At 37.4% G+C, this 27,286-nt stretch overlaps 1 protein-coding gene across 3 annotated transcripts; it reads right to left on the bottom strand.

The window, feature by feature from the left end:
- Positions 1 to 270: 270 nt before the first annotated feature.
- On the bottom strand, positions 271 to 23,589 carry rffl (ring finger and FYVE-like domain containing E3 ubiquitin protein ligase). Of its 3 annotated transcripts, none has more exons than XM_053647023.1 (7): positions 23,292 to 23,588; positions 22,567 to 22,638; positions 12,726 to 12,931; positions 11,217 to 11,612; positions 8,278 to 8,346; positions 5,490 to 5,700; positions 271 to 2,968 (listed from the first exon to the last, which is right to left on the bottom strand). In XM_053647023.1, the coding sequence occupies exons 3-7, from the start codon at positions 12,915 to 12,917 to the stop codon at positions 2,787 to 2,789; spliced, it is 1,050 nt and encodes a 349-aa protein (XP_053502998.1). In that variant the 5' UTR covers positions 12,918 to 12,931; positions 22,567 to 22,638; positions 23,292 to 23,588; the 3' UTR covers positions 271 to 2,786. The 3 variants fall into 3 exon arrangements, with proteins under 3 accessions (XP_053502998.1, XP_053502999.1, XP_053503000.1); XM_053647024.1 differs by having other exon boundaries at positions 23,415 to 23,588; XM_053647025.1 differs by lacking the exon at positions 8,278 to 8,346 and having other exon boundaries at positions 23,292 to 23,589.
- Positions 23,590 to 27,286: the final 3,697 nt, after the last annotated feature.

Here is a 27,286-nt window from a genome sequence, read left to right as displayed (position 1 = left end):
GCAAACAAGCTCCTAAACAAACCACAATGTTTTGTTTTCTGCGAATATTCTGACCTCTCAGAGGTCATAACATTTTTTACCCATCTTTACCAAGGGTGCTAATAATTCTAAGATATATTATGCAGTGTTTTTGATTATTTAGACTCGAGTCTTTACACTTACAGAATGCATCATTTGCACATGTGCACATCATTCCAGTACAGGAACTGGATAAACTAGTCATACATACCATAGTTTCATTAGAGGTAAGAATGAGACAGACAAAGAAAATCCAGGCAATATTTTAATACAAAACCATCAAAGGAACACACAAGAAAATTCAATTAGTTAATCTAGTATGTAGTTTTAAATTAACTTCTTGCCAAAGGGTTTTGTTGACATAAATTTACATTGTATTAAGAAACAGGAACCAATATCTGACACTAATCATGCATTTACAAAAAGACAATGTATTTTCTATGAAAAATAAAAACAAAGCATTACAATATACCTTGTACAAATGCTGAGATCTTAAAGTCCCAGACTCTTTCTAAATAACTTCACTGTTGTAGAGAAATAAAGAATGATTAAGGCATTAAATTACAAATAGTTTAACAATCAACACTGGCTAGTCTGCAGCATTTGAGAACTGTGCAGGTCCTTGGATTAAAATAACGCCAGATGTTAGAAGTGATTTTTTTAAATAAATGTCCCAAAGACAAACAACTGAACAGTTTGGAACAACCTTTTGAGATGTAGAAATGCCTTTAGTAACAGTTACAAAAAAGAAAAAGAAAAATGACCAGAAAAACAAAAACAGTTATCATGCAATATCTGACATGTTTTAAGGTGCAGTCTTTTAAAAGGTGTTACACAGTTTCTCATAAACCCATCTGGTTTCTATAAAAACGCATCTCTGCTGTGCAGACATTGCTAAGCTCTGCAACAAATAAAGGCACATTTCTGTTTCAGCACTCTCTGTTCCAAAAGTACTTCAGCATAAATGACTTTCACAATCAGTTTCCACTAATCTGGGGAATCTGAAGTCATTGAGATGTATTAGCAGTCATTTAGAACTGTAGAGTGCCATAGACAGAGACAGTAATCTTTGGCACAGTATCTAGACTTGCATCAGTTTATAGGGCTTAAATTCTGCTAATATTTCACCTACTTCCTCAAACCGGTTCCTGAAGCTAAGAGGCTGTAAATGTACTATTCCTTCCAGTGAAGCCTGGTTAGCTTTTGCCTATCCAAAATGAAAAGCTTTTGAGTACTACATATAAATTCCAATGCATCGCTACAATATTCTGTCAATTGAAGCTCACAGAGTGCACTGACACACAATTTAATGAGTCTATTGTGAGCTTCTATGAGTATCAAGTACCAGTACAAGGCAACATTAAATTCAAACAGTGAGAAGACAATCTGGACTTTGATTATCTGAATGTTGTGTCGCACATATTTAACATAGCAGCACTAATCAGTTGCATACTTTACAGATTTAGATGACAGGCCTCAGGCACCTAAATGTCTCTCTCTCTCACACACTTTCTCAAAATGGGGGTTTAGATGGTTTATCATTCATCTTAAGACAGTCTTAGCGATTACAACTGCTGCTCAAAATCACACTGTATTATGATTTTTTGCATCGATACTTACAAAAACACTCCTTTCGATTTAATAATAAATGCCATATGGTCTTCACTCATTTGATAAAGCAATGAGGGTGTTTCTGGAAAAATAACTAACTAATTTCCACAAAAAGAGATTTCAGATTACAGGTATTCTGTACTTTTCCCTTTATTTTGGTGTAGTTTTATAGCAAATTAATTATCTTTGCTTGTGAACCAAAGGCCTTTAAACTCAAGTTCAGTGTGGAGTGCAGCCAATATAAATCACTTATTACTCATAAATAAATGGCAAAAACTTTCAGGTTTCACAAAGACATGAATCTAAACCTAAATCTGAACGTGTGAAGATGAATTCAGAGTATCCTCTTCAAACACTGCAGTAGCAGAGAGCAGCAAGAGTAATGCAGTTAACCGAGTGAAAATGAGTGAAAACGAGATAAATGCGTTATTTCATTCTTGATAATTGGTTATGTCTTCTATAGCCTTAATAACAGCAAGAATCCGGTCCGGATAGGATATCTTGAGATATATCCTGTCAGGTTTAATCCACTCTTTTTACCTAGAGTTTGTGGGACTTTTCTTGGTGTCACCTGCTCTGTGGGATTCGATGATTTTTCAGGCCTGTCAAACTGTCACCGTGTTCCATCATACTCGTCAAACAAGTCACACACAGATTTAGCCCTACGCAGCATACAGCCGTCATCATGGGACGTGGGAGTGTCAGTGATGTGTTCTGCTTGGTCAGGTGTGCAATACTAACACTGTACAATTAAGCATTCTTTTTGGTGAAAGTGAATAATTTTTGGTTTGGAGAGCTTATAGTTCTGCTGCCTTTGCATTCATTCCACATAACCAGTGTATTTGCATGGATAGATTTTGGTCATTTTGGTTTAAACTGGAGCTGTAACAAATGTGTTAGAAAACTATTAAATTATTTGTAACACTACATCCTGAATCTAGGTAATGTTCCAGCACTGTAATAAGTGCGGTAGTTTCAAGCCACACACTGTAGAATTTAATCACAAACCTGCTTGACAGCTAAACACAAAGACACAAGGAAAAATTATTGCTAGTTTATCGTTTTTCCATTATTCACAGTTCAACCAGTTCAACAGATGCTGGCAAGAAAAAGAGTTAAAAAAAAGTTTTTAATCCTCCAGCCAAAGATGTGCTGGTTCAGGATCGGAAAACGTGCACGGCCCGGACCACATACTGTCTGCAGATGGGGCATTCGCTCATGCGCTTGCCGCACTTTGTGCACGTGACCATGTGTCCACATTCCAGAAGCACACAGTCGATTGGCGAGTCCATGCAGATCTTACACAAGTGTTCTTCCATGGTGGGCGCTGCTGTAGAATCTTTAGGTAACACAGGAGAAAAAACAGAAAAAAAACATACAACTACTTAAACATAATATGATATATAGGATGGATAAGCTGACGGCTCTCATAAGTAATTTCAACAGATTGTTCAGACTATGCCCTTGATATTGCAAGGGCAAATTTGTTTTCTACTGTAGTGAGTACACAACACAGCTCATGCCTTTTCCTCATGTTCCATACCAATCAAAAAAAATCATCAAAATAGAGATGCACCGATTTATTGGCCAATAAAGGCAATTTTTCATGTTTCAATGTTTAAAAACATCCCGTGATCAGGGCCGAGTATATCCGGTCAATAAAAAGAGGGCGGGAAAACACACTGGATTTGTGCTGTGTGTAAGGATGTCGCTTATGTGGAATTACTTTGAACTGGGTGACAAAGACGACAAAACTGCAGTTTGTAAGCTCTGCACCGCTAAAATTTTTACACCGCATGCTGCAGCAGAGCAGAATCAGTGGGTATTTTTTTTTTTTTTGCGTGCATGTTAACAAATGAGTGCTTTTACACTGGACGCTGCAGCAGTGAAGCAGGAATTTCAGCGCAGAGTCAATTTTTTTTTTACCCACGCAGCTCACACGGAATTAAAGCACCAGTGCATGTTGAGAAATTTAAATGAAGATGCGTTGACAAAAAAAGAGGCATATATACAGTATCTCACAAAAGTGAGTACACCCCTAAGTGAAAATGTGGGCCCAATTAGCCATTTTCCCTCCCCGGTGTCATGTGACTTGTTAGTATTACAAGGTCTCGGGTGTGAATGGGGAGCAGGTGTGTTAAATTTGGTGTCCTCGCTCTCACACTCCCTCATACTGGTCACTTGAAGTTCAACATGGCACCTCATGGCAAAGAACTCTCTGAGGATCTGGAAAAAAGAATTGTTGCTCTACATGAAGATGGCCTAGGCTATAAGAAGATTGCCAAGACCCTGACACTGAGCTGCAGCACGGTGGCCAAGACCATATAGCGGTTTAACAGGACAGGTTCCACTCAGAACAGGCCTCGCCATGGTCGACCAAAGAAGTTGAGTGCACGTGCTCAGCATCATATCCAGAGGTTGTCTTTGGGAAATAGATGTAGGAGTGCTGCCAGCATTGCTGCAGAGGTTGAAGGGGTGGGGGGGTCAGCCTGTCAGTGCTCAGACCATACGCCCACTGCATCAAATTGGTCTGCATGGCTGTCGTCCCAGAAGGAAGCCTCTTCTAAAGATGATGCACAAGAAAGCCCGCAAACAGTTTGCCGAAGACAAGCAGACTAAGGACATGGATTACTGGAACCATGTCCTGTGGTCTGATGAGACCAAGATAAACTTATTTGGTTCAGATGGTGTCAAGCGTGTGTGGCGGCAACCAGGTGAGGAGTACAAAGAAAGTGTGTCTTGCCTACAGTCAAGCATGGTGGTGGGAGTGTCATGGTCTGGGGCTGCATGAGTGCTGCCGGCACTGGGGAGATACAGTTCATTGAGGGAACCATGAATGCCAACATGTACTGTGACATACTGAAGCAGAGCATGAACAGTATGCAGTATTCCAGCATGATAACAACCCCAAACACCTCCAAGACGACCACCGCCTTGCTAAAGAAGCTGACGGTGAAGGTGATGGACTGGCCAAGCATGTCTCCAGACCTAAACCCTATTGAGCATCTGTGGAGCATCCTCAAACGGAAGGTGGAGGAGCACAAGGTCTCTTACATCCACCAGCTCCGTGATGTCGTCATGGAGGAGTGGAAGAGGACTCCAGTGGCAACCTGTGAAGCTCTGGTGAACTCCATGCCCAAGAGGGTTAAGGCAGTGCTGGAAAGTAATGGTGGCCACACAAATATTGACACTTTGGGTGTCAACAAAGGTGTATGCTAGCAGACAGGAAGGAATCATAACCATAATTTATGCTTTTTGTAATGTTTCATAACAGCCTAAATTCTGACTTCTACTAGATTTTTAAATCACTAACCAAATAAACCTGGGATAATCAAGGGACTCAAAAAACATTAAAATCAATTAGTGATGTAATAAAATGATCTTTCATATGTACAGTATATCAGATATACAGTACATCACAATTATAATATTCAATATAGCCCAATACTATATTTTTAACTAAAGGATCATTCAAATGAAGTGTTTAGTCTCCATCATGACACTTACTTATTACGTCATTGGCATGAAAAACTGTAAAAGAGAAAAACAAAGCCTAACAGGCACTGTATAGGAAAAGATATGCTCTAAATGACCTGTGTAGCCAAGTGGGTATGACTCTGTACATTTCCATGTCATATAAGATTTACAGAAAGAAAATTAAATGCTTTTCATCTTTAATTTGTCATTATGTATCTTATACAAGACTCACCATGCTTCATTTATACAGTATGGCCAGAGTGTTTTGTGTGTCCAAGCTCACATATACTTTATCTTAATTTACCTACAAATATGGCCTTTATAACCTCCCTGCACCTTTAACATGATCACTCATTCGACACGGGCATGGGTACATGTCTCACCTAAGTTCTGCAGATCCTTCTGGTCATTATAGAGGCGTGTGACTCGCTCCATCAGTTCCCATTTTTCACAGCAGCCCTTGTAGTTGACGAAGTTCCTGGCTAAGATTTCCTTTAACTGACGCACAGTCAGAGCCTCAATATCCTCCACTGACGAAATGTCTGAGAGAGATGCCCTCCGACCCAAGGGCAACGCCTCATCAGAGTCTGATGACTAAGAATGAGAAGGAAACATAGCAGGAAATGCATGAAACATAGCAGGAAATGCATGAAAGAGAATAAGTGGGGAAAATGTAAGACTGGGTTTGTTTAATATGAAAAATAAAATACAGTTGCAATCAAAATCAGGGTTGAATCATTTTGATTGCAACTGTAGGTCTTAAAAGTGGACTTTTAATTTGGGACAATGATACGACTATTATAAACTAGTTACTCGCTTCCTGTAACTCAAAACACAAAACAATTTGCAAACAGCTGCAGAAGATTAATGAGATAACTGTCCTGCCTGTAAGTTATCACTTTCTCCTGTTTGCATGTGAACAACAGAATGTAAAAATAAATAAATAAATAAATAAATAAATAAATCTATTTCACTTTTAGATTTATTTTTCTGGTCCTGCTGAATAAAATGGGTGCAACAGAGAAAAGCAGTTCTTCAAAAGCCATACAGTAAATAATTTAAAGATTTAAAGATCTGCCCGGGAAACTGATTAAAAGGATTGATTAAAAACACTCATCAGAATATATTTGTTTCCACTTGTAAATTCCTGCATCTGGGACTACAGTATCATATCATGCCTCTCACACCTCAGGCTACATATGCAGACTGTAAATACCACCTTTACCTGCACTGGATATAAATAGAGTACCAACAATAGGAACCAACTAGTTCAATTCAGATTTGGAATGGAGTACATTTTCAGGTCTGATCAAGTCTGCTTGCCTACACTGTGTTAAAGAAGAACTGTGGTCTTCTTCTTTCCACATTACATCACAGGGTTGTTAACACAAAATTGTTTGCTAGAAAAACTCCCCTCCACATATGACCTGGGTAAGCAAAGGGATTTTATTTGTGGTGATTCCAAGACATGCTTTTAGTTTCAACATTTATCAATAATGGGAAACGCAATCACTTTCTGAAAATTCATGCCCCAAAAAATTTGACTTGTCGCTGTTGTATCAGTCATGCACTGACCACTGACGGATGAGAAAGCTCACACACCCATGCTGCAACCACTTAAAGCAATTCAATGCAAGAGACACAGAAAGCAGAAGAAGAAAAGCGAGAAAGACCAGCCGTGTGCCATCGTGCATACCAGGACACACAAAGTTCTTTACTTAGTAAATAAGCGGAGCTGGTTTCAAACATGTTGTGGCTAAACTGCACGTCTGATCTTTGTGTCCTAACTATGACCTTGAGATATTTACTGGATCTATGATTAAATCCTCAGAGTTTATGGTTTTACTAGAACTGAATTTATTCTCACAGTGAAATAGACAAGAATTCTGCCAGTTATTCCAACTGTTACCAGCAAGTCTTAGGGAAAAACAAAACACTATAATTTATGCTCTGGAATAAATGTAAACCTGAAGACATGTCCTCTGAGCACCACGAATGGGAAAAATTCAGTGATTACCTCAAGTTCAGCAATAACCTTTCCACAGTAATGAACGTACATTATTGCATGCTAGATATATACAAACAGATGCTCATGTACAAATAAGTTTCTCATGCAAAGAAGGAAATTCCCCAAAAAACCACAGAGTTCACAGCCAATGCCACTCATCTGATCATGTGTAAAGTAGATTTTATTTGGAGAAAAAAAAAAATGGAGAAAGCTGATAATTGTTAATTAAAAGAAATTAAAGCAGAATGTTTATATTAAACCAATACAATTGGGACTTTTAAATGAGAGTCACAATGAATGTCATTTAAGATATTTCTCTTGTTGGATTTAATAGTGTGAGACATCAGATTATAATTACTGAAATTATCAGCTTCTGACTCTGTTGAACTCGTGACTACCAGTTGAGAACTCTGAAAGCTCTGACTTAACAGGTCATCAGCGTCTACAGATATTTTAGAGAATAATGTTAAGATATAACTGTATAGGTGTCTATCAAACATTCCCCATCATTTTATAGTACTGAATGCATACTAAATAGTTTAGTTTTCTACCTAGTTAAAGATCAGTGTCGTACAAGTTTCTATAGGAACAGCATATTTCTTATAAACAGGAAATTACCCAACTCTGACATGCCGTCACTCATGTTTACATCCCCGTTTTTTTTATGTATTATTGGGATTAACAAAAATAGAGTGAATTATAATTAGGTTGGGCTTATGATCAACCTATAAGAGCATTTCCTAGCTAAACTGTATTTTCACGGTCACACAAACTTAAGATTTTTCCTTTATAAAACTACTATTGATTAATTAGTTTAAAAAGAGTAAGCACTCTCCCTGTTTAAACCAGGTCGGAGGTCAGGAATAAAGATCATGCTGAGTGAATAAATTATATAAATGAAAACGCAGAGTATGGTCCAAGTCTCAGCTTGGAACTAAATGAAGGAGAGGACATTTTAAATATCTCAATTTCGTCCTCAAAGTTGGTTCCAAATTCACATTTTTAAGCAGGCATGAACATGAACATTCTAATCAAAGGTAAATTACACAGTTTAAACTATGGCTAAGTTTTTTCCCCCTCAGTGCTCCAAAATGTCACTTCTTTTCTTGTCCTCTGCTTCGTTTCAGCAGCAACAGGGATATAAAACACTGATGTAATGCTACCTGGCATTCCTGTTCCCCCTGAAGTTCTGTCTCCTCAACATCAACTGGCTCCTCTTGCACTGACTCAATCTACAGGTAAAAAATAAATAAATTTAAAAAAAAAAAATTCACACAGCGATAGTCAGCCACAGGAAACTGCTATGGTAACCACAGCTGCAGGAGCTTACTTACATTGTTGCTTACACCAAATTGCACATGAAATGGTTGAGAGTTGTAATTGGTATTGGTGTGTTGACATATCTGCCTTTTGTAGTAAGCGAATCTGCACAAGTAATTAAAGGATGATTGTGACTGTCTGTGATGGACCTGCTACTGTAGATCACTGTTAAGAATTCAATTCAATGGCTAAAGGAAAAAAGGATCCATTTTATGGAATGCAAATTTAATATAGGGTCCCAAATTCAGGATGAGTCATCAATAAATCCTTTATCATTTTCCAGGAAAAGACATATCTAAATGAATTTTTTTTCCTGCTATTTATTACATAAAAAGTGCTTGAAGTAGACAGGACTATGTACACATTGATAGTTTCAATGTTTCAAAGAACACTACTTCAAGGACAGTCCACTTTAGATTAACTATGATTATGATGGCACTACCACAAAGAAATGACCACATTGCCACCAATTTGGCCTACAGCAGTTTGGCCCAGCAAGTCTCATTTAAGTGAGGAGGAGTGCTGTGACTGCAGTGTGTACACTTTTTGTTTCAGCTGTTTAATTCCAAAACACAGAGTCCACAAAAAGCCTATGTAAAAATGAATTACAACTATTCTGGTACATTATAGATAACATTAGGAACAACACAACATACAGATAAAGAAGAAACTATAGGACCTTTAAACAAAAGCATGAACAAGAATATTTTAAATATTTCATAAAAAGACATTTTTAAGAAGGAAAACCAAACAAGTTAGGGTACTTTTTGTGGTTTTAAAACTCTCTGATAGCCTTGAAATTATGTTATATATGATATCTTAAAGGATAAATAGCCACTAACTCAGGAGACAGTCTTATGTGAAGGAAGTTCATGTGCACTTGCTCATACCATGGTCACTATGGGCTAGCTCTGAGATACGCTGTTTTAGCTTTTGCTTTTCATCCGAGACTGGGGTTTTCTTCCCCAGAACCGTTTCATACCCAGAATGTTAAATTTTTTAACTAGTTTTCCTTCAGTACCTAAATGCTAGCTGTAAATTTGTTTCCTTTTAAAGGAGACTGTTCACAACAAAACATACAATACAATACCACAGTGATGTTTAACACTTGATTCTGATTGGCTGACAGAAGTTCTGGTGTGTGCAATTATGTTTCAATTAATGCACAGCTAAAGTAGGTCCAGTCAGGTCTTGAACGCATTACAGTTCCATATCACTTCGCCGAGTCAACGGAACTAACTAACGAAAAGTTAGCCTACTGTCCAACACAGCACACAGAGCTAACAACAAATAAAATGACCAACATTTAGATTTTCCAGAAATAAGTAAGGAATAATGGACAAGGGGCCATTTAATTATTAGAAAAAATAATGTGCACTGAGGTGGTAATGCAGCCACGATGCGAAACTGAGGCTTGAGCCATTGATATGCAGTTATTAGAGAGAGAGAGAGACACACAGAGAGAGACCGAGAACGCAAGAAAAAAGAAAGAGTGAGCACAAGAGAGCATGCGAGTTCACAGTAATGAGGCAGAAAAGCTTATGAACAAGTAGCAATATTTATTTATTTATTTGTTGTATTTTCTGCAGTAACCCCCCCCCCCCCAAAAAAAAACCCCAAACAAACAAACAAAAAAAACCATGTGAACAAGTAGGCCTATCAATATTTATTTATTTATTTATTTATTTGTTCTATTTTTATATTAAATCAGCATGAAACAAAAAACAACTGCAAACTAACTCTTTCCAATAACTGCATATCAAAGGCTCATGCCTCCGTTACTAGTTCTAAAAATGTTTTGGTATTAGTAACTTGAGATGGGATGTGCAAGAAATTTCTTCTATACACAAGAGCTGTTTAAGAACAAAACCTCAAAAATGTATCGAAATAAAACCTCTGAACAATGTGTTGATGTGTGGTAACAGTGGTATAAGCATAATAAATGACTCCAGTCTGTTGAATTATTAGAAAAATAATGCACACTCGAGCTGTAACGACCACTCCGCTTCCTGCTTGAATTCTCCAAACTAATTGGTCAGAAGGTGTTGATTAATTTTCTATAATAGTAGTGGCAGCTGTAACTCAAATCACAAGTTAATATTAATGTGCTTGTTCAACTAGGTTATCATTTCTATACTAACAAATCATACAGGAACTTTTATGGTGGAGGCTCCACATAAACAGATTAAGAAACATGTGAAACTGCTAATATGTTGAAGTTTTCTTTTAGAAGACGTTTACTTAACGTTTATGGAAAAACTGCACCGCTTTGTAACAGTTAGGGGTAAAGCAATAATTTCAAGTGTTCGGATATGGCTGAGTCTTCAACATGGAGGGTGTTTACAATTTCTGGAACATGATCAACTGTATTTATTTTGTCTTTTAATGTCAAGAGAGGAAAAAAATGAGAGCTTGGTGAGGCAGCAACTGTTATACATGCTATAATGTAAGCAATAACATAACTAACTTGTTTTTATAGATGTTCCAGAACATTACATGTAACTAAACAAATACGATTTTATTTCATGAATTAAAAAATGTTAGTTAAAATGTTAGAGTTGGCAATTTGTTCACATTGGGATGTGCTGTTATTGGACAATAATCAACTTCAGGGGGTATTTTCCTAGTACAGCACATGCCCCTGTATTTTACATCTGTCTAACCTCATATACTTATCTACCAAAAAAACAATTTGACTTGCTACCCTTCAAATTGTAAACATGTTGAAAAGGTATAAAAACTATACAGGGAGGTCAGCACTGAGGACTTCCTCTTCCCTTACCTGCTCGTCCCCTGCAGTCTGTGACTGGGAAGTCAGGTCGGTCATAACACCACTCCCTGGAGAGGGTTGCTCTGTGATTGGGGTTGGTTCTGAGATCATTTCCTGCTCAGACAAAGGTGTGTGTGCGTGTGTCTCGCTTGGTGTGGATGCATCAGAGGTAGGGGTCTGCTGACCAAGGACAAGCTCCACAAGTTCCTCTTTCTCTCTGCACATTTGCGTAGGGACTTCATGCAAATGAAGGTAGTCCCGCAAGTCCTTTACTTTTAGCTTCATCAGCTCTGCCCGCTCAAACATGGTACCATGGAAACGCTGACACGTGTGGCACAGCCGCGGATGAGGCTCTAACTGAGCGGAGCAGCGACTACAGTAATTCTTTTTGCAGTCTACACATACATGCTGTAATGAGTAAATAAAAAAAAATAAAAAAAAGAGTGATGGTCAGCTCTGAGTGGTGGACAGGATGTGCACTATTAATTGTACATGGAAATGAATATGGAATATGTATTGTTTATGATTGATTTGGTAAGCAGCAGAAAGTTCTCAGTGTCTGTGGTCTGTCATTGATCAGCTCACAGGTGAGAGGAGCCACACACGCACACATGAAAATCCTCTTTAGCTATATGTTAAACACTGATTGCAACTAAAAAGAAAACCGATCCTAAGAAATTGTTACATGTTAATTGTAAGGACAAGGAGTGTGTGGCATGTTTAGATTTCATATTATTTTTAAGGGTCAGGATATTATAAGACTAGTAATCTCTCAGTTGTTGACTACGACAGTTGTGAATGTCCATCGTTTGAGACAATTCAGCATTTCAGCTATTATATTTCATACAAAAATGATCTGTACTAAATTGAACTGTACTAAATAAAAGATCTTGCTATTTGGCTGCGTGCAAAAAATGGCTTAGACAGAGTGCACAGTGCTCGGTCCATTTCCTGTGTTCTTCATTTAGTAAATAAATCTGTTACTGATCTTTACTGCAATGCTCCCAGGGAAATCCCAGAAAAGGTTTCTAGGAAAGGCTTTGCTCCAACAAGTCATATGTTGAAAACCACACTATTGGGTGGGTACAGATCATGATTTCTTCACAGTGGATAATAAATATTCTAGTTATACACTGCTTAAGACTGACTGCCAGCAATGCTGTATATTTTAACTTAATTTAAAGCATGAAATCGAGAACATCGATTTCATGTTGTTCTTCAACCTAATGCCAACATTGCAGTGTTTTCATTTTCTCAGTACATCAACTTAACCACTAATTACCAAATCCTTCAAGTGTTTGAAATGGGTGTGTTATCCAGTTGGGGAGATTCCTTAGAACAGCTACTTTGGTGGAAATGAATTAAAATAGCAAAACGTTTCACTAACAATGACTCAAGTTGCTGAAGCAAATATTTTAATTAAGCTTAATTGATCTCAAGCTCGGGAAACCACACTTACAAGATACAAACTACACCTGAAGGGAAAATACTAATATATTATTATGTTCATATGTTCATTACCTTTCTTTCAAGAGTGTCAAAGCGGCCTCCACATGCCTTACATGTGTGCTCTGGAGCTGTGGGAGATGAGTTACTAGAGCTGCTATAGCCTGAGTTAGTATACGCCTGATGGCGTGAGCTTGATCTACGGCTGCTGCTTTCCTCCACGGTGGGTGAGTCCAGACAGAGCCAGTTACAACAACTGGCCCACATACTCCACAAACTTCCTGAAGAAACAGAAATAAAACAATGAAATTATTTTAAAATAAATTTGCTATAATTTCAGTCCAATATGCTCTTAAAAGCAAACTAGGCTCTTGGGGTACTTGCGGAGTATCATTTATTGTTAGTGTTACACCTTGTCATGTCTTGATGTGAGCTACGGCTTTAAAGCACTTTTTTTTTTTTAAATCTGTAGCAAAGCACTAAAAATCTAGAGCACATTATCAGAATAATCAAAGGCCGGCATCTGCATAACCAAATGTATGCATTATGAAACCACAAGTTTCATTTCCAACCTACTGCTTAGTTTGATATTTAATCCATGGAATGCTGGCCTATGTTTCTCAACTTTGGCCAGCTGCAGTTATCTGCTAGACATTATGGACGCATGTTGGTGATTTAAAAGACAGTAAACTGAGAACTCTCTGGAATTAGAGAAGCAAAAGCTTGAAGTGGAAATTGCAGTTTAAGAGACTAAACTGGACTCTTCTTATCAGGAGCACTAGGATCTAAACACTGAGGAGTGAGTTTACTAGGTCAGAGTACCAGCAGGTGGTTTGGTGTTTTGTTGCTGAAGTAGAACTCCTATCATTTATTCAGAGTGTGTGTGCATGCTGAGATACAAGAGCCTTGCCACACAACTCCTACTAGGATGACACTCATTTTGAAACACACAAAAGAAGCCACCCGAAGCCTGGCTGTTTCGAAAAATCTTTGTTTGCATCGATCCAACTTTCTGCAAATAAATGCTGCACTTTTTATCTTGTAAAACTAACGACCAAAGCCTCGTGAAATGTGGGATCAGGGTATGAAGCCTAATCTTAAAACTTTATAATACTCATAAAATGAGGGCTTTGTGATTGCACACAGATATTTTTCAGTAGTACCTAACCCTACTACTGATGTAAAACGTACTCCTCATTTGTACTCAAGTTCTTACTGTACTCACTGTCTGCTTGTCCATGTCAGAGAATAATATGCAATGTGATCTCAAATAGCTCCATTTCTCCCAGCTACAGAGAACATGACTTTATCTACAGTATGAAAGTATGTGCTATTCTTTTACTGTTACAAGATCTTTAGAAGTATTCTAAATGTATTAATAGTATATTTAATGGCCCCTTGGAAACATTAATGATGTAGCTTTTACGTTAAGGAGCATGTACAGTCATGCAAAAAAACAAGTACATCCCATGGAAATTGCTGCTTTTTTTTGACATATTTGGACAAGCAAACATTTGATCATCTTTGAAACTGCCTTTTAATAAAAGGTGATACTCTATCAAAATGGCACATAAAATTAACATTTTTTAAAGTAATTTTCACAATTTAAATTAATAAAAAAACAGATCAGTCACATGGAAATAGTAAGTACACCCTTACATTTATCATACCTTCAAATCCATAAAATTAGAACCAGGTGTTCAAGATTGGGTGCCAGTGATTAGAACCTACTTAAGGAGTGCAGGTAGAACTTGTCTTATTTAAACGTCTCATATCTAGTGTCTGGTGTTCCCTTTGTTATTGAGGTGTGTGGTGTCATCATGCCAAGCTCTAAAGAGTTCTGTAAGGCCTTCAGAAAAAAGGTTGTGGATGCCTATGAGTCTGGCAAGGGATTTAAAAAGATGTATTTTAAAAAAATACATAAATGGCGCTGATTTCAAACAACTTCAAAATCCACAAAATTTAATCACAGGATCTGCTAGTAAGTCTTGCAACTGTTGGGGTCAAAGTGCATGCTTCTACAATCAGAAAGAGATTGTGCAAATTTGACCTGCTTGGGAGGCGTGCCAGGAAACAGCCGTTGCAAGACTACAGTTTGCCAATCAGCATATAGGCAAAGACCAGGCCTTTTGGAATAATGCGTTCTGGACACATGAATCAAAGATGGAGTTGTTTGGACACGATAACAGCAGACATGTTTGGTGGAGACCAAAGACAGCTTTTCAAGAGAATCACCTCAAATCAACTATGAGGCACGGTGACAGAAATGCTATGGTTTGTGGTTGCTTCACTGCCTCAGGGACTGAATAACTTGCATTCATTTATTCAACAATGAATTCTGCATTATATGAAGGAGTGCTTGAAGATAATGTGAGGCCATCTGTCCGAAAGTTGAAGTTGAACCAAAAGTGGACCTTTCAACAGGTAATGGTCTTAAGCACACTAGCAAATTGACCAAGGAATGGCTCAAACAGAAGAAATGGAGGGCTATGGAATGGCCTAGTGAAAGCCAGGAGTTGAATCCAATTTAAATTTTGTGGGGGGATTTGAAACGGGCAGTACATGCAAGAAAACCTCAAACATCTTGCAACTGAAAGAATATTGCATGGAAGAGTGATCAAAAATTCCAGCAAGCCTGGTGGACAATTATGCAAAATTCCTTCAAGAAGTTATTTCTGCTAAAGGGGGCAATACTAGCTTCTGAGGCCAAGGATGTACTTACTTTTTCCACAGAAGAATATCACATCTATTGATATTTCTGTTGAATAAATCACTGAAAAAGCAAATTCTGTGGTTTTGTTCAAGTGCATCAACTTCATTAATAAGCACAGTTTCAAAGATGATCAAATGTTTGCTTGTCCAAATATGTCAAAAAACCCAATTTCCATGGGGTGTACTTATTTTTTCACATGACTGTATATGGGAATTAGTCTATTTTGTTCTTTAACTTTTAAGCTTGTATCTTATTTCCACAGTGTTCCATGGTTTTCGCCCAAGATCGAGGCTAAAGAGGAAATGTGCAGCAGATCCCTGAATCCAGTTCTATTATCCATCTATCTGTGTGAGAAGGTGAGGGCAAAATGTAGGCACAATAATATTGCTTCCATAAGAAATTATTTGGCATGTCTTTTTTTTGTGATGAAGTGGGATTTGGGGATGAAGCCACCTCTCCAGGTGAAAGATCATATTTGTGAGCCTTGTCGTAATTGCTCGCATAGTTTGCATACTGCAGTCCACAAAACAACAGATCACAAATGATAAAAGTGGTGTATTGTGAGCAGCAAAGCATTTCTGTGATTATGAAAATCATGTAGTGTTGACTATGCATTAGTACAATGGTTTTATGGGTTTAAAACTTTAATCCAGAATTTATTTATTGTGATTATTGTCACAGGGGTGTGTACACTGAGTATTTTACAAGGGCTTTGAACACAGCTCAGATTTCAGAACCAAAACTATCCATTTTATAACATTTATATTAATGTTGCCAAAATCCAACATGGACCTTCATGCTAATAATGTCATCCATATACTTTGCTATCTCAAGCTATTACACATTTTCAGAAATTGATGAACTCTTTACAGGCAACTGTGTATATCTAAAATTGTATTTGAACAAAAACAGTGTAACTGAAGACCTACTTAAGTCACCTCATATAAACAGCTTGCTATCTGGATGGATGATAACCGACACATATAGTCAAAAATTATAGAAGTGTATTTTAGCTACGGATTCCGAGGTTAATAAAAATCTATGATATATAAAGTTAACAATTTGTGATTATATGACACATTGCAAAGTAACAGTTTATAAATTATAATGACTAACATACCATTAAAGTTTTTCTCACCTGTGAAAAAAGGCCACATACCAGCAGGTCATGTGTAAAAGCAAACCCACGAAAGAGAATGCTAGGACAAATGAAGGTATCCAATAACAAGGAAGAAAAGGCACAGCAGGACTACCCGCACTCTACTGTCCTCTATTAATAGTCTACAGTGGTAACCCAAGTCAAACAATAAAAACAACTGCTTCCATGGCTACACAGATTCACTTTACCCTGGGGTAATAGTTTCTAAATGAAGACAACAGCAACAGCAGTGAAGACGAAGGTTAGAGAAAGCCTTCTTGAAGAACATTTTTAAATTATAATATCATGCAAGAAATTGAACCTTATATCAGAACTGGAACAATATGAAAATTTTACAGGATGGCATCTGGACCCATTATCACAGAGACAAACCAATTCATTTTTAATAAACATTTTCTCAGTTAAACAGATAGCTAGTTACAGTATATGAATGCAACATTTAAGCATGATGACTTTTTCCAACAGTCTGCTGTGCTACATTAATGTTAATTAGACCTTTGTTTGGGAACCTTACCTAGTCAGCCTTTCCAACAAGCTAGATAGATAATACAAGATGATGGTGCTGTATTTAAGCAACATGTGTTTCAAAGTACACCTTAGTGACTATTTTCCCAGACTGAAAGTAACATTTATTTGCAATAAGATATAAAAGATAAAATATGAATAAAAAATAATTATAATAATGAATTGAATTTGAAATGAATAATTGAATTCCCATGAATTCAAGACAAACACGAGGTCTTAGCAAATCAAGTCTGCTTACATTTATTGAAAATTCAATAGTTTATTTAAAACATACTATTTAGTAGCATGTGTAACTACCAATGGGCCTTGCTAACATTTTCCTATTACAGTATATTTTCATACCTGTATATTATACCCCTTCGCTATATTTATTAAGCTGATCATTTCACCATAAAATAACATGATTTTGACATTATTTTCACATGAAAACTCAGAAAATGGCAATGCCAAATAACCAAATCACTAACATTTTCATATTTTCTGAAGGTCTTGTTACTGAATCTGACATTGCAGGGTAAAATATCATATTACAGAAATTCCTGATATGCTGCCTGATAAATGGACGGCTCAACTGGCCTCTATGTTTTAAGACTGCATAGTGGAAAAGTGGTTGTTGTGATCTAACAGATATGTATTTCTGAAACAAACACTTTAATGGAAATTAAAGTGAAAGAAGACAGAATCATTTAAATTACCCACTATGTTTTAACAGTAATTAATCAACTGCATCCTTAAATGCGTCCTAGAATAAAAATCATCTTGATAGCTGCAGATGATCTAGGTCTCTCTCATATACATATTAGCCATTGTCAGGAAGCACAGCAGGCCATGCAAAGTTCAACAAGGCTGCAGGGACACTCCCTCTGACAAATGACGTACAGCCCCACAGCACAGGCCCAAACAGACAATAACACTGCTTGGCAAGACAGCTTGCAGAGAAACAGGATACAGGACACTACTGACTGCCCACAATAACTGCAGAAAGATATGCAGTTGTTTCTGTGGAAAATACAGCACAAATTCAAGTATTGGACATTTCTAGGCTTTAGCACACCATAAAAGTAAGGAATAAATCTTGACAGGGTGTGATACTATAGAAAAAAAAAAAACCAACTACGGAGTGGTTTTTCCACGATCATGAATAATTACATGAAGTGTTTTATTTTTCTTATACCATAGTAAATTAAGGGATGTGTTATAACAAAGGAATTTGAAAATGCAAACTCTATTTTAAAAATGTTACGTCTTTTTGTTTTTTTAAATCATTTTATAGTTATATTTAATGTGGTGGAACAAGTTAGCTCCTGCCATCACTTATATCAGCCATAAACAGCCATTCCCTCAATAGCCTCCTCATTTTCTGTCTTGAAGTTCAAAAGACAGAAAATACAGCTTGTTATTTTACTGAGAATCCACAAAACCCTCCATCTTGAAGACTTAAAAACCTGTGATTTGCCTTCCAGCCAGAACTATTGTCAGAGCCACGAAAATAAAAATGACAGTTTTTTTAAATATAAACAACAGCCTTATTTCCAGCCTCATCCAAAAATATAATTTATGTTTATTTGCACAGTAAGCTTGAAATCAGATTCAATAATCGAGAAATAAGCCTAAAATTTATATAATCTTCAATTATACAGTATATAGTAAAGTATTTAGTGGAATTTTTTGTGAGTGTTGCTGGGGCTTTTTAAAAAATTTGCGATGCAACTTCCAGAGGTTTTTTGTGGAAAACTACTTGAATTGGCTAAATTGTAATTGCACGAAACTATTTTACACAGTCTTTCGCAGTGATGTTTGTTGGTGAATGAGACTTTTTAGCTGTACTCATGTTCGACGCACGTGAATCAAAGCGAGCTTTGGCAGGTTGTGATGACGTCACATGATGTGTCTTGGCCCAAATCTGCGGTATTTTTTGCAAACTGCAAGCTCCTCCGAATATTGCAGAGTTTGCTTGATTTTGTGATAATTTGTGTGATCATAAAATCACGAAATCCTGATGGGACTGATTATAAAATGTATATGGTTAACCAGTATGGTTCATATTAAACACTGACAGTGCATAAGTGACAAATCTATGTGTAGATATATTCATTCACAAAAATGAATTCACAGTAATCCGTCACAAAAACTATAAACACAAGCAAATGCTGGAATAACAGAAAAAGTCCACTTACTAAAACTCCCATAAAACTGCTCATGTCTGAAACACTGAGACTGAATCATTAGATCAGTTCTCGTTTCCTTTTTTCCCATGTTGCTTTATGTACGAACAATTTCCCGCTGTCTAAACATCCATGTAGTCAATGGACTGTCACAAATTGGAAGTTACTTTCGCCTTGTGCCAACTTTCATCACACTTGAGCAAATAAAGAGTGAGTGCCGTTCTCTCACTAATCCCACGATCAAAAAAGATCTAGATATAGGATCACATCAAAGAATTACACTCTTCCCTAATGTTCCTAAGGAAGATAAATGGCTGTTGTATGATGTTCATCTCTTAATTATTGCTTGTGATGGCAAGTTTTGTTTTCACACTTTCATTGATTGCCTTTTGAATGACTTCTTGAATGACTTTTTCATTTATTGTAATTATTATTTATTGTTTATCTTCTACACTATATAGCCAAACAGTTGTGGACACCTGACCATCACACCCAAATGTGGTTTCTGAACATCCCATTCCAGATGGAGTTCTTGCCCATTCAGCCAAGAGCAAGCGCATGAGTGAGGTCAGACACTGATTTAGGGCAAATTGGCCAGTCAGCATTCCAGTTCATCCCAAAAGCGTTCAGTGGGATTGAGGTCAGGCCACTCGGGTTCTTCTATTTAAACCTTGGCAAACCGTACCTTTACAGACCTCGATTTGGGCACATGGGCATTGTCTTGTTGGAACATGTTTGAGCCCTTTAGTTCCAGTGAAGGGAAACTGTAATGATACAGCATACAAAGACATTCTATACCAGGGGTGGGCAACCTTATCCGGAAAGGGCCGGTGTGGGTGCAGGTTTTCATTCCAACCGAGCAGAAGCCACACCTAAATCTATTGAAAGCCAAGACCAACTGATTAAACAGGTGGAATCAGGTGTGCCTCCTGCTTGGTTGGAATGAAAACCTGCACCCACACCGGCCCTTTCCGGATAAGATTGGACACCCCTGTTCTAGACAATTGTGTGTTTCCAACTTTGCTGCAACAGTTTGGAAAAGAACCAAACATATGGGTGTGATGGTCAGGTGTCCACAAACATTTGGCCATACAGTGTACCACCTAAACAACTCTGCAACGTGCAAAATCTAGCATTTGTCTCTTGTCTTTTAGTTTATGAATCCCTGCAGATGCACTGGGTGCTTTGTTTTGCTGCACATTCACCTGTTTGTATGTTTGGTAAGTCACTCTGGAAAAGCATGTCTGCTAAATGGCTAAAAGCAAATGTAAAACATTAGCTTTGAAATGATTAGCAGAATAACTTACAAGCTACATGAGAAACACTGTATTTCTTAACAAAGTGACACAACTAATCTAATAGTAAGTTCTAAATAAAAGTCCTATATGATTTTGCATACAATCTGGTCAAGCTTTTCATCTATATGTCAACATCTATTCAATGGAAAACAGCTGAAATAACACTGTAGCAAGTAAAGTGTTGATGGAGGTTTCATATTGTTTTATTGCCACATTGGTATTGGTAACAGCACACCAGCATAGTTTGCACTTAGTTGTTTTGCCTCTATAAATATAGAAAATAAGACTAAATCAAACAGCAGCAGTGAATAGAATTTTGTGGCAGCTTAGGGACATTTTCACAGCTTAAGCCATCTGTCCATTCAGTTACTGTGCCAACAATAAAAACACCGGTTTTAGCTTTATAAAATAATATTCAAGTATTCCAAATGGCTGTTACTTCTGATTCTTTAAGAGGAGACCCTTCAGAGTTTTCATTATAAATGGTGAAGTATTCAGAGGGGAGTAGGGCACAGTCATGATTACATCAAATTGGATCATAGCCATTGTATTGGAAGGTGGGCCTTAAACATTCAAATGACAGTATAGTGTGAAATGCTCATCCTTGATATTTCGTTGTCAGATGGGTTGACCTACATGGCTCAGCCACAACAGTGCAACCGGTGATCTTGCACATGCAAGCACTTTCATTTTTGGTTCGTCACAGAATGTCAATTATAGAAGTTTAGGCAGTTGGTAATTTGCAACATCTTTGATCACTCATTCCTGATCCAAGTGATCAAAAATGGAATGACCAACTTGTTTGAGTAACTGAAAGTACTTGTAACAGAAGAGAAAAGCATTCACCCTATTGGTGGGTGATCACGAGTTTGAATCCTGACTATGCCACAGTCATTTGTGCCAACCTTCCAGGAGACACCATCCAACTGTGAGTTAATGCACTGGGAAGGGGTTATTTTAAGTGTTGTGGTTTCCTTTAAGTGTTACGCAGAGCTGTGACGCAGCATGAGAAGCAATTCCAAAAGACGGAGGAAGTACTTTTGAGCCGCCACCCTGCCCAGTTGGTTGCGATCATATAATAGGGGAGAGCTAAGTGAGCCAAGCGATGGGTAGGAAATAGCAAGTGACAAAATTGGGGAGAAAATGGGGTGGGGGTAACACCTGAAGAAAAACTGTAAGTGCTTCATTGATTCACATGACCAGGCAAGTATCTGACTGTCCACATACCTGAAGTAAAGAATTCACTATAAGATTTGCTGGTCACAGACTGCACAAATCAAACTTTGGTACACTACATTTGCAGTATCACCTCAGCTTTGCTGCTATGAAGTGTATCATTTGGTGAACAACTGAGAAACCACTTTAAAGAAATACTACCGAGTGCATCTAAAGCGTAGGTATGATCACCACAAGAGAATTTTAAAAAGAACAACCAGTTTATTCAAAACACACATCACTGAAGTCTAAGGGCAGCTATTGCGTCAGTCAGTAAACGTTTAAAACACAAAGTTTTGTACACTTTTTCAGTCAAACACCTTTATAAATGACTCTTTAAATACTTAAAATTTGTCCTTGCCTAGCTGGGACTACTTATTCAGAGGGAGGAATATGTGCTTATGCATTATTAGTGTAAAAACGGGAATCAGAATGCACCTCATTTTCTGTCTGAACATGCCTGAAATGCCAGAAAACCACAACAATCTTCTTACTGTATTGCTCAAGTGTCAGAAATATACATAAAACTAAATACATATGCTTGGGTAAGACATTCCTTCTGGTCGGTTTAATCCTACGACCTCTTTCTTAGACTGTACCAATTTGGATAGCTGCACATTTGAAATATTTATCGACATAATTCAACAACCGCCCTTCGACGTCTAGTAACAGGCTTTCCATTTGGTTTTCTCAATACAGACAAGCGTGTTGAAATTCGTGTCTGGGGTCATGTCTGTATTTCTCATACACTCCTGATGTAGTGAATAGAGATACGATTAGTATTCCTTCAACTCACAAAAATGTAGAAATAAGTAGCTGAAGGTTGTCGAAGTGTCCTTACCTTGACTACGATCCAGTGATGTTTGTGTAATGTGTCAGCTTCAGAGAAGTGCAGCTCATATCACATACACATCTATAAAGAGGAAACAATACTGGCATGTGAGAGTCTGGGGAATGTATTATTATCCTCATCCTCATCAGTGCAATATGCAGGAATCACAACAAATCCCATGACACACACTTCCACTCCTGATCTCTTACATACTGACAAATCAACACAGCGGTTAATGTGAGCACATGAATAGAGAACTGTCTCGGGAAAGGAAGCCTTTAGCTTCTGTTTCTTTCTGGAAAGTTTTTCAATGACAAAGAGCACAGGTGACCAACTGAAATCATGACAATAGGAGGATAAATGAAATGAAATGAAATGAGTGGGCTGGGCTGGGCTGGGCTGGACTACACTACACACACACGGCAGTGTTAAAGGAAGTTAAAATCAGGGCACTTTCATTTTATCAACGGGTCAGAAAAGAAAAACCCTATAGAGAAGTTTTCAGGAGACTGAATCCGGTCGGTATTCAAACTGAAACTTTAATGGACATCCCTAACCACGCCATGGACTTAACTTCAGCTAGAAAGTTCGGTAGAAACCCCCAGGAAGCCAGCTGTAACCCAGCTGTAACCGTCAGCTCATACTCGTGTCTCATTACTAACAACTATCTGTCCTTATGGATCACCTGGTTAGCGAAGTTGGCTACGGCTTCAAACTCAAGCGAGATAACTTACTCAATTTCCGTAGCTGCACAACGCAACTCAAAAGTTTTCTCTAGTCCGACAAATGCAGAATCCGAAAAATTATTTTCCAGTATAGGAACAACACAAGTTTCTCCAATAGTCCTACTGCCTGACCTGAAGCCCATGAGTTTATTGTAAAACTCGCCCACTTCCACTTCGCAGTTCAACGTCTCATTCGCTATTGTTGGTAGTTTTGTAGTACGTGCGCGTGACCTTGGGCAACGTGAAAAGGTCGGGAGCGCGCACGTCGTAGGCAGAGGGCATGTCTTAAACTGACTGTGTGTGTTCCAAATAGCACACTTGAATACAATATACCACCCTGCTAAAACTCCAGCTTGGTCAGATCAGATACTAGCTACCAAAACACAGACTTGTGGTGGACAAACATAACATGGTCAACGGCTTAGTTTAATTATATGTTATTACATTCAGTTTAAAGTATATTATCTCATTTTTGCGTGCTGTATTGTACTGCAGTGCACTGTAGCTTGTACATTTATTTATTTAGTTTGTCTATCTATCTATCTTAATAAATTAGTTAATAAATGTTTGAGATTTTCCTGTTGCCTCACTGTTGTGTTGTTTTGTAGAAAGTTTCTTTACTATTAGGGAAATTAGAAACATTTCATCTGCCAACACTTACAAGTTTTGCCAGCTCAGGCTGTTTTGACTTATCCGTACCTGGAAAGACCACACAAGCAGTATTTTTTTTTTTTTTTTTACACTGTCATGTCTCCTCCTGTAAGTCAAATGTTGTTGTGGAAACAGCTGTTCCTCAGACTGTATCATTTACAATGTTAGTTTATTCACAGTTACCGTGATCCAAAAAGTATTTCTGTTTGCTAGTTAAAGGAGAATGTTGGAACAGGTTTCACAAGAATGTAGTAACGCCATAATTAGCATGAGAGGCTAATTAGCATTCTGAACCAAGATCGAAGACATCCAAGATTTAAGTTATGAATTGAACAGCTTTAAAAAAAATCTGCTCCATAACGTCAAACATTCATGAAAAGATAAAGATAACATAAGATTTAACGAAGATAAAGTCAAATACATTATTGTTTAGTTTCTGCTAATGAGCTGGGTGTCATTGCTGCCCTCTTCATATCAATTTTCTGTCTTTTATGGTGAAAATGATGTGACTACACTACATTGTGGGATGCAGTACTCCACAAAAACAGATCTGGCCACCCAATTGGAAATTTATGTTGTTCACACACTATGTGTAGCCTATATAGTAGGCTACACATAGTATACCATTTCATGCCTTAAGTCCCCAGGGTGCAGGACATATAGCCATGGAGTCCACCATATTATAAATATTTTTTTAAATGGAATGTTGACGGGGATCAAGATAGACTATGGTCAACTATTACTGGAATAGTTATTATTTAATTTTAGCTCTAAGCAATCTAACAATAATTTAATTCAGACTAAGAAAACTTGTAAATATGATACAAAATGCCGAACTTTTTAACACACTGTAACTGCTTTGGGTTGCGTGGTTTCAAAGTTCAGGGGGAAAAAGCTCTAATGGCTCAATTAAATAAATATTTCAGAACACATTAATGTTTGAGTAATTGGATTTTAATCTGTGCCACGGTCGTTATGGGATCTGTACATTTTTCAGTCCCTGGATGCAAAATGGTTCAGAATACCTGCTACCATGTTTATTAATGTCATATAGCATGCTGTCAATATGTAAAGGTTAATGCAGCATGAATGCATGTGTCTGCACATGGTGTCAGAATTACATTGAAGGTTACAACTACCCAAATGCTCCTTTAAATCTAGTCCCTTTTATAATATTTGGATTTGCTCTGTAGATATGGTCCAGTTCATTTTACCACACTTCTCTGACAACACAGTCATTGAGGAGTGTATCAGTGAGGGGATGGAGGAGCCTGATTGACAGCTTAGTGGAATGGCATCAGAGCAACCATCTTCTAGAAAAAGGAGATGGTGGTGCACTTCTTTGAGACATCATCTCCAGCCCTTTATCATCCATGGTGAAAACACTGAAATGGTACAGAGCTTTGAAAGCCTGGCTGTTCACCACAGGAACAAGTTGGTTTTGGAAGTAAACGTCGACAGTGTGTGCTGGAGCATGTTTTATCTTCTGAAGGAGCTGAAGTCTTTTAGAGTAAGCAGGATCCCACTGCACACATTCTAGTGTTTCCCCCTTGATATGCTTTTAGAGTATTGAAATACAGTCGAATAGGAAATGATAGCGTGTGAATAGTAAGATTCTGACCTCTAGTGGTTGCAAGCTGAAAAGCACTGAGACAGACTGTCTTTATTCTCATTCCTAATCTTGAAAAAATGTTTTAAAATGTCAATGCTCCAAAAGAATTTTGTTGGCCATGACTTACAGTAGGCAACAGTTTAAATGAGTGTGGTCATAAAGAGTGCATGGTGTGTTTGGTTTGTTTGTACATTTAGTTGTAGGCTTTCTGCTGAAATCAGAAACATGGTTATCCCAGTCTCTATTGATTAGAATATACTTCATATGATGTATAAATGTTTATTAAAACTGCTTTTCACCCATAAAGTCCAACAAAAATGCACTTAAAAAACGGTGTTTATATTTAATGATGTGGAACGTCTGTGAAAAAAGTTAGTCCCTGTTATCACTCCACCAATTACAGCAACTATAAACAGTTGTTTCCTCACCAAACCTGCAGGAGGACCAAACCTGCCGAAATCAAAAATAAATATATAAATAAATAGATAGAGAAATAAATAAAAGTAATAATAAGAAAATAAATAAAGGAATAAATGACTTGATAAAACAAAGATAATTCATTTTTAATTACGTTTAATCCTAAATGTATTTTTGTATTACTTTTTCCTTCATTTATTACTTTCTAAATTTATTTTTAAATGTACTTGTATTCTTTAACTTTCATTTACTTATTCTTTTACTTATTTTTTCCCATATATTTTATAGCTATTTATGCGTTCATTCATTTTTATATTTATTTATTCCCGCACGTATTTATTTCCATATTTATTTATATATTTATTTATTTTTACTTTTCCGTGTGCAACATGCAAATGAGGAGGCGGTCCTTGCGTAGCTCCAGTGCATCATTGGTTGAGCGCTCACGCGCGGCAAAAATGACGTCATTGCGGAGTGGGCGGTCGAGCGCGTGGAGTGCGCGTAGCGGTTGACACGGTATTTTTTTGTAATTTGCCGCGCGGCGCCACTTCCGGAAATGAATGACTTCGATGCGACTCTTGCCGAAAGGTACGAATATACAGTATGATCCATCCACGTTTGACCATAGAGATAGCCAGATGGCACAAAATTCATGGAAAGGTTTTTTAAAAAATTGTGATTTCAATTTGCTTTGTACATACTGTTGAGAGAATATAGCCAAAGCTGAAAGTTTTTTTTGGGGGTGCACCATGTTTTCATTCATCAGTATCGTCACAAATAAATAGTCACTAACTACACCATCAGACAGTGATTAAACCTCATTCTTTTGTCTCTGTACATAAAGAGACATTTACACTGATGGGTGAACATAATAATCACCTCATTTTGTAAATGTGAGAAATGACATTTGCAGGAAGCTCCCACTTTTTTTTTTTTTGCTTATGTCTACATAATTGTTACCGTTTACAAAATGACCCTACAATAAATAATAAATCTGTTTAATGAAAGTAAAGGTCCATGTTTAATAAAAATCTTAATGAAATGAATAAAGGTTGTTCAATTTAGTTTTATACATGTTCTCATATTTATAGGCTAGCTATATTTTGTTGTAATGTGACACGTGATAATCTCAAGGTTTACTGGGTTTTATATGATTCTTTGCTCTTTTTTTCCATTTTGTGGGTTTTAGTGAAGTTTACTGAAAACAAACATCGTCAACAACAAACAACAGTTCCTCCTCAGTATTCAGCAACTACACTCGAAACGCGTTGTTTGTAAGCGTTGCTATGGTTGTTCCGACAAACTACTACTTCTCTCAGCTACT

Source organism: Ictalurus furcatus, chromosome 17 (genome assembly GCF_023375685.1).
Source record: "Ictalurus furcatus strain D&B chromosome 17, Billie_1.0, whole genome shotgun sequence".
Classification (NCBI taxonomy): Eukaryota; Metazoa; Chordata; class Actinopteri; order Siluriformes; family Ictaluridae; genus Ictalurus; species Ictalurus furcatus.
The sequence above is the reverse complement of the archived record's forward strand: the minus strand, read 5'-3'. Positions and strand labels throughout refer to the sequence as shown.